The sequence below is a fragment of the Mastigoproctus giganteus genome, chromosome 1 (assembly GCF_048544385.1).
Source record: "Mastigoproctus giganteus isolate SK-2022 chromosome 1, ASM4854438v1, whole genome shotgun sequence".
NCBI classification, from domain to species: domain Eukaryota; kingdom Metazoa; phylum Arthropoda; class Arachnida; order Uropygi; family Thelyphonidae; genus Mastigoproctus; species Mastigoproctus giganteus.
Genome location: NC_143575.1, coordinates 18,316,039 through 18,330,765, shown reverse-complemented (window position 1 = coordinate 18,330,765; position 14,727 = coordinate 18,316,039). Strand labels below are relative to the sequence as shown.

The following is a 14,727-nucleotide window of genomic DNA, read 5'->3' as shown; positions in this document are numbered from 1 at the left end:
TCTGCAACAGCAGATATCTAAAAATTTAATTAGCCACCCAAATACGGCTGTTCGTGCATTTACGAAAATTACATCGAAACAGGTCGTGAAAGGGGGTGGGGGAGGGAGAACGAAGAAACAGAAGTCGTTTTGGGTTTAATATCGAGTTCATCTATCTGCATGCCCAACTGGTACTTTAATTAAAACACCAAGATGCTGGATTTACCTGGAGGTGTTTTTAAGGTCTCTTTAGCCCGCTGGAACGCATTGATTGCGTTTGCTACTTTAATGTATTCCCTCCACCCACCCAAAAAAAAATTTCTCGAGATAATTTGGGACCCCACACAATCTTCAAATTCTACGGTTAATACATTCGCTACTCGGTTTTTCAGGTTTAAATAATAAATTGAAAAAAAAAAAACAAAAAACTTTCCCCTAATCCGATATAAGCCTCCATAACAAAAGCTAGCGTTCGATTTATCTGACAAATAAGCCAAATTCGAAAAATAATTGGATAAAAATTAATGTGTCCGCTTCTATCCAACAAACAATTGGCTAAGTACCATTTTTAATTCTTTGGATGTTGTGTACGCCCATAAATACTGCTATGTCCTTTGACATTAAGGGCATGGTATTTGCGAAGCTATTAAAAGCCATTAAGTGCAAAATACTGTCCACTAAATGGTAGAGAGGATCGCAGAAGTACGGATTAGGGAAGACCACTTGTATCCTATGAATTATAGAGTAGAAGCCATTATGCCAAGACCTGCCTAAGATGGATGGAATTTCAACTTGGTAAATTTGCACTTTCGTAAGAGAGTGTTGGTACCCGACTTTAGCGACACTTAATGGAGGATAATAAACCATATTTTTTTATTAACTAAACAGTTGAATAAAGTTGAAAATTATCTTCGTATCTTAGATGTGGATATTTTGTAGATTTGGTATATAACTGGTTCCAGTTAAAATACATAATTTTTTTTCGATTTTTCTGAAAATATGCACTTTATTAATTAAAAAATCTGTAAATTTAACTTCAACAAATTTCGGGAATTTTTTTTTTTTTTTCGTGGAGAATTCTGCAAGTTTAAAACGGTCGAAAAAAGTGTTTTCAAATTTCTTCACGCTACGCCTTTTTTTTTTACCGGAAACTGGGATTTTTCATCCATAAAAACACAAGCAGACAACAGATGATGATGCCTCTTGACCTTAGGCTTGTCCTTTCCAGAAATATCGAACAAATTCAAGATATTTGTCAAGGTATTATATAAGGCACAGTTGGAGTTCTTTGTTTACTTCTGCGAAGATGTCAAGTTATGAGTTGAAACAAGAGTCCTCCTGATGTAAATTTAGTGGCTCGTAGCTGCATGTGGTTCGCTGGTATACTGCTGATTCGTCCCACTGATGTTAATGAAAGTAGCATATGCATTCAATGACCACACCTACCTAGTTGGGAGTTCCCGTTTAGCCTTCAGAGACAACCTGTATTTGTAGTCACACGGGTGGTTGAAGAGCTCTCCGAAGAGCTCTTTCTCCCTCGTCCCACAGATATTATCTAGTCATAGAAGAGGCCACACAAGGCTGGTTTCGCTCTCATGTTCCTGGAATCAGTTCTGTACAATTCACCCCTTGAGACCTGGCGTATTATCCTGTTAGAGGCGTCCATTCGCAGATATGCGCCTGGGTGAAAAAAACAGTTCCAGATAAACTGTCATCCAAATATTGTTCTACTTTTACCAAGGGACCAAATGTGCACCACAAAAAACATTCCTCACGATATTCCGCCACTACCCAAGCCTGCATTATTAACGCCTGGCAGGATGGATCCATGGACTGATGCTGTTTTTGCTGTAAACTGGTCCTCCGGTGACAGAGGCAGCCGAACACGCTATTAGATAGGTGGTCATAATGTTTTGGCTCATGAGTGTATATACTATACTTTATTTCTCTTAACTTAATTTTAAAGTACTTCTTTTCACACTTCTCATAATTTAATCCAAGGGGTGACCAATGTGCGCATTGCATGAGCTTTCTGGATAGATGGTTGATAGTTGGGCTTTTACTGTACTTTTAAATCTTCAAAAACTGTTGACTCGAAATAAATAAATATATATAGTAAAAAAAATTGGAATTTATTAAACCATATCTTATCGTTGCTAAAGCTATATTAACAATATTTGACAATAATTTGGACCAGTTTTGGAGAGTCATTATATTTAACATTTTCCAAGACCAATTCGGAATTTTGGTCAGTTCTATCTATTGTAGACAATAAATATAAAAGAATTCTTGGTATTATTTTATTGGTATCACTCAGATATCTTTCGCTATTTCTTGGTTAGTTGTGTGTAATCTATCTAGAGAAAATTCCAACATATTATCTGAGCAAAACCAATATAAAAATCCTCGCCGAATATAAACATCTCTTTTAAGTTCTTTCTGTTAAGGCAATTGGTGAAAATTTTAGCTCAACTTTGTTAAATTGTAGTGTTTATCAACACTTCCATGGGTTGGATCGATAACCTACCTAAGAATGAGACCTGCATCTGTTGAAGATGTCCTCTATTGATTCTTATTCAATCGATAGACCCGTGCGAAACAGTATATTTATACTAAACGTTTCATAATGACGGAACTACCTCTGTAGTGCTGTCGCGTACCAGACAGAGGGTGCTCCACAGACCATTTAAATCTTGCGCATTTGGAGGAGCATGGTGAAAGAAAAATTGCACACAGACGAACAAGAGATGCTGTTTGTATGATACGGGATATGCAGATCGACCCATTTGGTCCTTAATGAAAAGAAATGAATGCACAATCACAACGATCTTGTAGATGATTCCTGTTGAAGATGGAGAAGAATGGGCATTCTCATTTGCGCGGAAAGGACTTCCGGCTAGAAAGAGTGAGCGTGGATGGAAAAAAGACAGAAAAAATAAACCAAGAAAGTAATTTCTCTTGGGTAGATTAAAACTCATATCCAACGTAGTGATGATCAGATAAATGCATTACAGAACAAATCGACTGTCTTTTCTTTGTTCGTGGGAACTGGGCCATTTGCCAATAACAACAACATCCAGGAGAGGAGGTGAAGAAGAAAAGAGAATATTGTTAACCCGCTGGTTCTTTAGCAGGGAAGAAAATCGTAAATAAAAATGGAAACCAATGAAGCATTTTCTTAGTAAGTTGCAATCAGAGGGTGAGATTTTTCAATATTGTACGCTACTAACTTTTTTATGTTAGTATCTAACTAACAAAAGTTATTCGCAGAACTTTCAGGTATGGAGTTGGGCAAGGTTGGGCCCAATACGCCCTTTTAGTCGTCTGCCTTGTGGTAATACAGAAATCATAAAATCAGTAATGGAAGGTTAAGTAGAAAGAAATATCCAGCTACCGGCAGTAAAATTAAAAAGGAAGTTAAAATTAACAAATGTCAAAATCAATACTGAAGACAATCGCAAAGCTAGGATGAACAACAATAACAGACGCAGTCAACAATGCTAGAAAGAACAATAACAGACGCAGTCAGAAATAACAATAACAGACGCAGTCAGAAATAACAATAACAGACGCAGTCAACAATGCCAGAAAGAACAATAACAGACGCAGTCAACAACAATACCAGAATGAACAATAACAGACGCAGTCAACAACAATACCAGAATGAACAATAACTGACGCAGTCAACAATACCAGAATGAACAATAACTGACGCAGTCAATAACAATACCAGAATGAACAATAACAGACGCAGTCAACAATGCCAGAAAGAACAATAACAGACGCAGTCAACAATGCCAGAATGAACAATAACAGACGTAATCAACAATACCAGAATGAACAATAACAGACGCATCAACAATACCAGAATGAACAATAACAGACGCAGTCAACAATACCAGAATGAACAATAACAGACGCAGTCAACAATGCCAGAAAGAACAATACAGACGCAGTCAACAACAATACCAGAATGAACAATAACAGACGCAGTCAACAATGCCAGAAAGAACAATAACAGACGCTATCAACAATACCAGAGAGAACAATAACAGACGCAGTCAACAATACCAGAGAGAACAATAACAGACGCAGTCAACAATACCAGAGAGAACAATAACAGACGCAGTCAACAATACCAGAGAGAACAATAACAGACGCAGTCAACAATGCCAGAGAGAACAATAACAGACGCAATCAACAATACCAGAAAGAACAATAACAGACGCAATCAACAATACCAGAAAGAACAATAACAGACGCAGTCAACAATGCCAGAAAGAACAATAACAGACGCAGTCAACAATGCCAGAAAGAACAATAACAGACGCAGTCAACAATGCCAGAAAGAACAATAACAGACGCAGTCAACAATGCCAGAAAGAACAATAACAGACGCAGTCAACAATGCCAGAAAGAACAATACAGACGCAATCAACAATGCGAGAATAAGTTAAATGCACGCAGTGCATCACATTTAAGGCGCGTCAGCAAATAGTAATAATGCATGATTTTATGCTCAAACCGAGAACAATTAATTTTTGCGCATTTGCCATATTACTCATTCATTTCTCTAATCAGCCCATGGCAATAATATCCAGTGCTTCAGCTACAATACATAGTATATCGATAGCCTATGTGATGTGTATGAAAAACATTAATGAATAATAATTTCGAAATTTCTATTGATTCGATTTTAATGATATTTAAGGGGGCTCTACAAATCATTCTAAAATGCCCAAATGTAAAATTTCATGAAAATATGCACTCGAAGTCCAATTATTAGCTATTAAACGCTGATGGGGAAAAAATAATAATACTTGCTCGATTTCTTGAAAATTTCATGAAAATCCATCCTACCATGAACAGCGACAGAGAGAATGATGAATACACGAATAAAAATAAATTTTCCGTTTATACTCCGGGACGACCACGGTCAGAGGAGTTCACAAGGTACAGAGAATACGAGAAACAGCACTGTATTTAGCAGTCACGGGCTTGAACTCCGGTAATTAAAGCACGTGTACTTATGCACCCACAGCTACGAAAGATGGAGATACTATCCAGTTTCGAATATCATCTGAAGTTAAATTACGATGCCACGTACAACACATTAAAAAGTACATTGAAAATTCCAAGTCCAGAGTCCCCAAGCTGGGAATACCCATGAATATCTCACTCAATTTCTCCTCTCAAAAACCCGATAAAAATTGTAATATCGGGGATCTATCCTCATGTATTATTTAAGTCTTTACAACCCACTAAATCAGCATCAATTGCAAGCGTTCTTTTCTCTATAAACGCGTGCTTCTGTTATCCAGACAACGAAACAACCATCAGAACCTGCAAGGTTAGCATTAGCAATGCCCTAATCGAATTAGCAAAGACTCAAGAGATCATAAAGGAACATTTTATGGTCTCCCACGCAAGTACTTAGCTCTTGTAGATCGGCGAAAGCTTAAGATGAATCCGTAACACACTAAACGCCAGATAAAAATCAGAAAAATCCAAAAAAAAAAAAATGCTTGTCTTCGAAAGACAAAATAAACGGAAGAGCCATAATTCAAACACAACTTGTTTTTACCACTCTAAAAAGATTGTTGAAAAATATTAAAAGTACTCGACAGCATCGGTGGAAAATAAAATATAGTGGATGACAGTTTCTCCAAGAAAGATTTAGGTGGCTGCCGGGATATTTGATCCAGATAAATGAAATGATTATGAATTAAACAAAAGCAGCAAAGGGAGGTCGATCTCATGAAACATGGATTAGAAGAAGTTGAGTTGGTGCAAGCAGATCGATCTATCCAACCAAGTCTAAACAAAAACAGTAAAAATCCTCTAATAGTCCTGCGCAGAAATCCGATAGGACTGTTTTGTAATTTCCCTAAGTATCAGAGGGATATTCTTGCGAAAGGGGTTTACTATCTCTCCATTATTTTCCATAAATATGACCCGGGGAGGTTACGCGAATGTTAATCAGCAGCTAACAGATGGCGGTTTAAATCAACGGAAATTCAACAAGCTACGCATTGGTTAAACAACGCACTCTATCGGCATTAAGCGATTTAATACGTTAAGGGGGCTCCCTTTTACATTGTGATGAATTCAATGAAGTGTAGAATCCGGCTGGATTTTATCCGAGGATTCCGGTTTTATTCTACCAAGACTACTGTAGTTTACTGAAAAAAAATGAAAATACACTGCACATTTCAGAGTTCTATCGGTACTACGTTTCGACTTCAAACTTCTCGCCCCTTCCTCAATAAAAATGTGGTACAAATAATTTGAATAAAAAGTCTTCTTACCTTTATAGACTATTCTGTGCAATTGGCTAGTTAAAATCCTGAGTTCTGCGTTAGATAAGTCTCCCATCTGAAAGAAAAAGAACAGAGGTCAAAGGAAAATAGATAATTCGTGTACACTACCTTACCAAAATATTAGAAAACGCAGTTAGCAGCGGTAAGATACCGCTATTAACTGAGAGTTAACTTGCATGATAGCAGAAACCATCCTATAAGAGGATGCTCTTCGGGTTCTCATTCTCTGGTAGATGTCACTTTCTCCAAAAGGTTTTCGACTGGATTTAAATCCAGGAACTCCTGAAAATTCCCTGCACTCTCAGAACCTTTTTCTACTATCTGGGTACAACGTCAAAAACCTGGTTTTTCACTTTTCGGTTGACCACTGTCGCCGTTCATCGTACCACCACAATTTGGCATATCTACTCCCCCTAGTCACAACATATCGATAACTTCTCTTCCGTGATTTTACGCAATGCTGCCCTTCAATTACTATTTCCATCACGGGCTGGATTGGATAGAAAGATCTGTTTCTCTAATATTTTGTTAAAGCGGTGTAGAAAGGAAATACAGATTTCTATCTATTTCATCACAATTTGCATTACTAAGACCGGCAAAATTTTCAGAAAATAATAATTAGAGAAATAATAACGTGAAGTAATTAAAACCTTAAGTACCATTGCAGCGTTTTACAACATTTACCTTTCATTCTATTCATTATAATGGGCCATTGTGAAAATGCGGATTAAAGAAACGCCTGATGTCCGCAATAATTGCAACACACTTTGAAATGCCTGATTAAAATTACTGCGTCTTTAATATCTGGAATAAATTATTGAAAAAGAGAAAAAAAATGGTGATTAGAATTTCTTCACTTCTTCAAGATCTTTCTTAAGGGAGTTTAGCTCGAGTTAAGTGAATACTACTATTACTCGGCAAATCAGTTCCATTATGGAACCTTACGATGAATGTAAAGCACCATTGGACCTTTCTTTCTTTCTCTCTTTCGTTTTTAATTTTGTTGGTAATTCAAGCATGGCTGCAGTTCACCGTGAATGTTTTTGAATTTTTAAGCTCATTATGTCCCCAATTTACTTTGTGCTCAGCGACAAAAGTATAACATTGTTATTAAAACTCCGTTTTGTAAGAAGAAAGGCGAAAAACGTTTCGGTAATCTTTTATCAGACAAAAAAAAAAGTCAGATATTTTATAAACCGTTAAAATGATTAGGAAAATGGGGAATGCAGGTACTGCGTGTTCAATATTTAATGGAAATAAAGAAATTAAAATGTAGAAATGTAACAAAATATTTCTTTTCTACGAGAATATAGAGGATGATTTTTTACCGGAAACTCCGATTTTTCTTCAAATACAGATAAAATCGAATTATTTATGCAAAGTATCTTCTATTGATTTAAACTCACTCCAATTTCATGATTTGCAGAAATATTCAAACAATCGCAGTCTAACATAAGATGATTATAAGGTGAGATTTTCGACCGGGATTTCCAACTTTTTTAACATATAAAATTGTTATCATTTATGTCAATGCGTCTTCTGTAAATTTAATCAGCAACTTCGTAATTTTAAATAAAATTTAATCAATCAAATTTTAAAACAGTCACAATGTAGAACCAGCTGTAAGATTTTCGACTGGGAGCTCCATTTTTTTTAAATGCAAAACAATGCAACTTCTGCCAATTTTATCATTCACCACCTTCATTTAATATTAAAGCAGCGAACAGACAGTGAGATTTTCGACCAGGAACTCCAACTTTTATTCAGAACCAGAGAACGTTACATTAATTGTGTCAATGTATAATTTGCCTATTTCATCTTTGTTTCATATTTGCCGTAAGATTTTCTACTGGAAACTCCGAATTTTTTAACCCCCCCCCAAAAAGCATCACTTAAGTTAATGCAACGTCTGTCAAGTTTATCTTTTCTCGGTTTCATGATATGAGTTAATTTTAATGCAACCGAACAAAGGGTGAGATTTTCAACCAGGTATTCCGACTTTTCTTAAGGACCAGATAAAATCACATTGTTTCGATCAATGTATATTATGTTAATTTCAACTTTTTGTCGAGTTTGCAGTAAGATTTTCGACTGGGAACTCCAATTTTTTCAAACAAAAAATAAAAAATTCGTCATTTATGTCAAACAACCTTTATCAATTTTGTCTTTTCTTGCTTTCATTAACTTGAGTAAATTAAAATGCAGCCGGAGGGTGAGATTTTCGACCAGGAATTCCGATTTTCAGAACCAGAAAATATAAAACCATTTGTATCAAATACACGCTTTTTTTTAATTTCATCTTTCTTCGTAGTGTTTGCTTTAAGTTTTAAAACAGTTACAATCTAGAATAGGCCGCAGATTTTCGACCGGGAATTCCAACTACTCTTCAAACACAGACAAAATCTATCAAAAATGTTAATGCGCCTTCTATTAATTTTATCTTCCCAACCTACGTGATTTGGGCCAATTTTCCTTCTGCTATGCTCACTATTTCATGCTGTAGATTTTCCATTAATATTCCGGACATGATAAGAGCCTCTAAACCTGTCTAATTCCTCCCTTTTGTGTGCGTTCCATTTGAGTCGAAGCAAACAGAACAACATAATTATGGGCGAGACGGTAAATTAAGAAAGCCCGTTCAAGACGATTTAATTGGCACTAATCCGAGTGATCCCATTACGTTCATTTCTATGAAAAACGGGCTGATATATCCCATAATTAAATGTGTTTTCCGTCTCCCCCCAGCTGTGAAAATTGCAATTGAAAAATTCTGTTCAAAGAGGTAATGATTGCCTAATCCACCGTTGACACCACCGCGGGTTGCTAAAAACGAATTACATTCTGTCTGTCTGTGAATACTGTCATTATCAGTGGTAATTGGAGCTCAAATTAGTTCTTCGCCCACGTGTGGCGTACCACGACAACCCTGAAAACCGGTTCACTAATAAGTATAAGTTAGCTGCAGAAATTAAAGAGAACTTCCAGTTTATCTTTAGAAACTCTGCAGCAGAATTCTAAAAATACTTCGTGCATGACAAGGCAAAAAAAAAAAATCTGTTTAAAGAGAAATCTTTGTATCAGTAGTTCTCGACCTATTGTATGTACTACTACTACTGCTGCCCACCCTGTCACGTAGGGGCATGCAAGAAATATGGCAGGCTAAAATGCTCCTTATGGATAGTCATTTCGAAAGTGAACGTCCATAATCGAGAGTTCACTATGTGAAAATAATTAATTTCACTAGATTTGGCAAAAAAAGTGATAAATGTTAATTTCCCTAGATTTGGCAAAAAAGTGATAAATGTTGATTTCCCTAGATTTGGCAAAAAAAGTGATACATGTTGATTTCCCCAGATTTGGCAAAAAAGTGATAAATGTTGATTTCCCTAGATTTGGCAAAAAATTGATAAATGTTGATTTCACAATCTGCATTGTTCGGGAAAAATAATTTCACTTCGTTAGGTTTTGAAAAAAATTTATTTCACGCAATTTAAGGAAATTTCAAACTTTGCTCAATTTTTATTTCACACAGTTTATTCGATTAGCTAAAACTTTTCAAATTTTGTCATTTTGACAAAAACTTTCTCATATTAAATTTTGGCCTACATTAATACTTAATTTTTACTTGGAAAAAAATTTTAGGTTTGGCCAAAAAGTACTGATTAGACAAAAATGTATTGGATCAGATCAGTTTTTTCAGACTGATCTGATATAATCTGACATGGTTTCACAAAATATTGTTCCATTTATTTTTGAGAAAGTTGATTTAACTAGATTACCTTAATTTTTACCAAATTTTGTTATTTTTCAAAAACAAATCAATTTGCTATTAGGTTTTGACAAATAGTTTGATTTTTAAAAACTTGATGTGAAATTGGATTTTGATTTGACAAAATTTGTATTAATATACCACAAAAGGATATAATTTTGTTTAGTTTTTTTCTCTTTTGATCATAGTTTATGTGACATGAGTTTATAAAAAGTTGATTCTATTTTGATTTGACACAATTTAGATCAAACTTTATCGTTTTTTTTTCAGAAAAATTTCACCTGCTATTAAATTTAGTGAAACTTTGATAAATAATTGTTTAGAATATTATAATCTGATTCTGATCTGGGGATGTGGCATAATTTTTTTTTAAAAATTGGTTAGATTTTGATTTCACAAAATTAATTTAACCAAATTAGATTTTGATTTCACGAAATCAATTTAACTTAATTAAATTTTAATTTTTAAAATTAATTTAATTTGTTACATTTTGTCAGAGTCTTGGTCACAATTTTACAAAAAATTGTTATATTTTGATTTCACAAAATTAATTTAACTTTATTTGATTACGATTTGCCAAAATTTTACATATTTAACAAAAAAAATTGAACTTCATTAAATTTTTATTTGAGAAAACTAATCTGACAATTTTAAAAAATTGTTACAATTTGATTTCGCAACATTAATTTAATTAGATTATGATTTCAAAAAATTAATTTAACTTGATCATATTAATATTTGCCAAAATTTTACATATTTAACAAATATTTGATCTTCCATTAAATTTTCATCTGAGAAAATTGTTTATTTGAAAAGTAAATTTGCATAGTTGGTTTTCTTCTTCAAAATAATTTGTTATTTTTGACAAAAAATAATTATTTACTATTTAATTTTCATTTGAAAAACAGAATTAATTTTGATTTTGAGAAAATTGTGAATTTGATAAAAAAAAATCTTTTTAAATTCATGGATTCAATTGGACTTGAGAAAAATTGATTAAACTTCCAATTGATTGAACTTTATAAAAATTTGCCATTTTTGGCAAAAACATTTGAAATAAAAAATGAAAAAAAAATTGAAAGCATAAAAAACGAAAACCTGAAAAAATTGTAATTAATTTTGGCGAAAATTGTACAATTTTTTTTTTAAAATTAAATCATTTTTTATGAAAGTGCTCTTAATCCTTTGATAATTATTTTTCATTTAAATGATATTTAATTTAATTAATATTATTACTACTATTAGAAATAATTTATAAATTAGCTCAATAAAATAAATAAATTTTCTGTTTATACTCTGGGACAACTACAAGATTAGAAGAGTTCACAAGATACAGCGAATACAAGAAACAACGCCGTATTTAGCAGTCTCATGCTTGAATCCCTGTTACTCAAAGAAGCACCAGTACTTGTGACCACTCGGCTGCTATAACAAAAGTGCATCTGGGTTAACATCAATGCAGGTTATCGATGACAAAATTTAGCTCCAGCTGTTTAATCAAAAAAATAGTCTGGTAAGCCCTACTTCGAGTTTCATTATGCAGCATTTTTTTAATAATAATCCATAAGTGCCACCAGTATTCCGTGTCAAATTATTCTTAAAAACCAGGTAATTTTAAATAGTTAAATGTAATTGTAAAATATTCTTCATCTAAGCTGTAATATTTATTCAAGTCCAAATGGGGAGAAAAGTCTCATAAAAGACCAACGGTATACACCAAAAATATTCTAAACCAGCAACACACAAAACAGAAACCATTCAGAAGAATTTCTCCTCACAACATCGGTAAAATGTACAATATCTCCTACATAAACAGAGGAGAAATAATTTTGGCGTACTTTCTGTAGTTGCATAATAGCACAGCCTATCCGGCGAGCCAATAACACAGGTTGTAATGTGCCCTAATGTAAAGTTTTAGGGAGACTAGCTCGGAAACAGTTTTCTACTTGCAATGCCTCATTCCACTCCGGTGCTTTGTGTGACAGTTCGCCAATAAGTAGACCCAGGAACACTTCTGATGATTTATGTTTCCGACTGCATACACTTGTACTTTTGAGAAACATCAAGACGAATGAGATAACTGTTTGGTGCCCGGTAAAAATCTATCGAATTCCTCACTGCAGACTATTCTGATGGCTCTTTGAGGAGTTCCATGCCGAATTTGTTTTCTGAAATACAGCTAAGTAGTCTGGCATTCTAAAAATACTGTACGTTTATCGACACACATTCAGATTCCTGGAAGGGGCGATGGATATGCATGATCGTTAAGGCTTTTAGGAAGACTGAAGGACGAGCATTTAAATACCCAGGAGTGCTTTCTTTTTCTTTCTCTCCAGCCACGAACTTCCCTCTTTCTTTTTTATGTATCATTCTTAATCTCACTCGCTCCCTGTTTTCATATATTCATATCTACGTATATATTTATATACAAACGAATGCAGAAATTTAAATACTGTATGCGCGATTCTCAAATATCAGAGCTCACATCGGTCTCGTTTTAAAGCTAGACCTTGATAAATTACGTGTAGAAACTATTAAATGAAACTATATTTAGCAAAATCAATATAGTTTACTAATTAATCATTTATAAAATAATTCTAAATGTATTCGGATAATGAAAAAAACAAAATAAAAAGTCGCTTTATAAAATAAATCAATCTATTTAAAAATAGTCTAACAAAACCTTAAATAATATGCTGCCCTCAAATATACTCTTTGGTTCTAAAAATAAAATTCAATAAATTGAACTTGATTTGTTTTAATAAATCAAATGTAAATAACCCGAGTTTAGATAATAAATCAAATCAGAATCAAAATAAGAAATTCTAAAATAACTGAAAGATTAAGATTACAGAATAACTCAAATCCATCTCAACCGACCTTATGAAATAAGTTATTTATTTAGATTTCATTTATTCTTAGATTGAACTGATAAAATAAATCAAATCTATATTAAATGATCTACTGAAATCTAAATAAATGGTCTAATAGATTCTTAAACCGATCACACTATAGGTTCGTGAAGACAGTTGGCTGGGCAAATCTAGTTAATTTCCAGGGAGTCACAGGGCATTTTGATGATGCTGGAAACGAATTCGATATTGCACATACTGCAATTACTCTGGGATACTAGAAAGAACCGCCAGGTGATGGCTAAGAGAAAGGCAGAGAGAAACATTTGAGCTTGCGCAATCCATTCAAATCCTTAAAACGCCTCAATCAGATCACCTCGCAGGTGCCTAGTCTCCAGACTCTGCAATTTGCAGAAGTTAGCCTTTCTTGGTAAGAGTACCCCTTTGTTCCCCTTGTCTGTACTCGTTCTAGCAGCTCTACATCCTTCCTAGACGGAGACCTCCAGACCTCTACGCAGTACTCAAGGTGTGGCCTGACCATTGCCTTACACAAAGGGACAACCACCTCCTTATCCCTGCTAGCAAAATTCCTGTATATCATTGACAAGACCCCATGACCTGCTCTGGCAGCCTGTCTGCACTGCTCTGAACATATCCAACTGCACAATTAACCCTAGATCTTTTTCATTCTCCATTACCTTGAGTGTAGAACAACATATTGGTACGTTTCCTTGGAGTTACTGATTCCTATATTCAGTATTTTGCATTTGTCAATGTTAAACTTCAGTTGCTACCTCTGCAAAATACTCATTCAGTTTTTCAGCAATATGAGTTAGATCATCAACAGTCGAACCATCGATATCAACTGGACCAATTTAATTCATCATCGTCCTTCTAGTGTTTAAATAAATTTTTTTATTTATTTAAACACTAAGTAAAGAAGTCTTTGCTGTTTTCCTTTGCAACGTTTGCTATAGAATTCTCGTAATCTGAATAGTCTGCCATCAGAGGCTTCCACCTTCCTTGGTGAAGTTCTCCATGGTGGCACTGCCTTGATGAAAACGTTCACCGTATTCAACACTAACGTGTCAAGGTTATCTGGGAAAAAGTCTAAATAAGAAATGAAGGAAATGTATTTTAAGAGGTACATTGCAACCAACATTCTGATGGGTTTCTAATAAATTCTCAATCAAGATTTTATAGTTCTCTGCTTTGTTATCCAAAAAAATGCTGCACTAGTTGTGCAGCCTATGAGGAACCCCTTCTTGTTCTGGTCACCTAATTCGTAAACAAAATAAAGTTCATGTGCTTTCTTTAATGTGGCCTTATAGCCTGTCTGTGAGATGTAATACCACACATAACAATGGTTATCTTGTAAATTGGCGTGACATTTTGGGGTCAGTTGCAACACCATAAGCTGCATCTGGACCCAAAAATTATTTGTATCTTAAAATCATGGAATCGTAGTAAGCCGTGATTGTCGCAACATGTTTGGTGACTCATCTACACACAGTAACGCATAGATCACCTGTTTATCTACAGTCAGTCTGTATGCGCGCGAGTTCAATAGAAGTTTTATGCGTTTCGTGGTATTTTAAAATGAATGATTATACTTTGCAGCCAATTCTGTTGCAAAGCATAATCCTTACCCACGCTTTGTCTCTTCCATCATTACTGGTGACTAATCGTTGGTTTTATCCTGGAAACAAAGGCCCAATTCTCTCAATGGACGGCCCTCGTGGGTAGCACAGTTGGTAGGATTGACGTCCTCCCCACACCGGGTGGGTGGAAAAGACCTAAGTTCGAA

At 34.6% G+C, this 14,727-nt stretch overlaps 1 protein-coding gene across 1 annotated transcript in view; it reads right to left on the bottom strand.

Moving 5' to 3' along the window:
- The window catches only part of LOC150090598 (carbonic anhydrase-related protein 10-like), a 172,573-nt gene that overhangs the window by 19,849 nt on the left and 137,997 nt on the right, over positions 1 to 14,727 (bottom strand). The window contains exon 6 of the mRNA XM_090378976.1: positions 6,288 to 6,354. Within this exon, the coding sequence (XP_090235102.1) occupies positions 6,288 to 6,354 (67 nt within the window). The remainder of the gene's footprint in view (positions 1 to 6,287; positions 6,355 to 14,727) is intronic.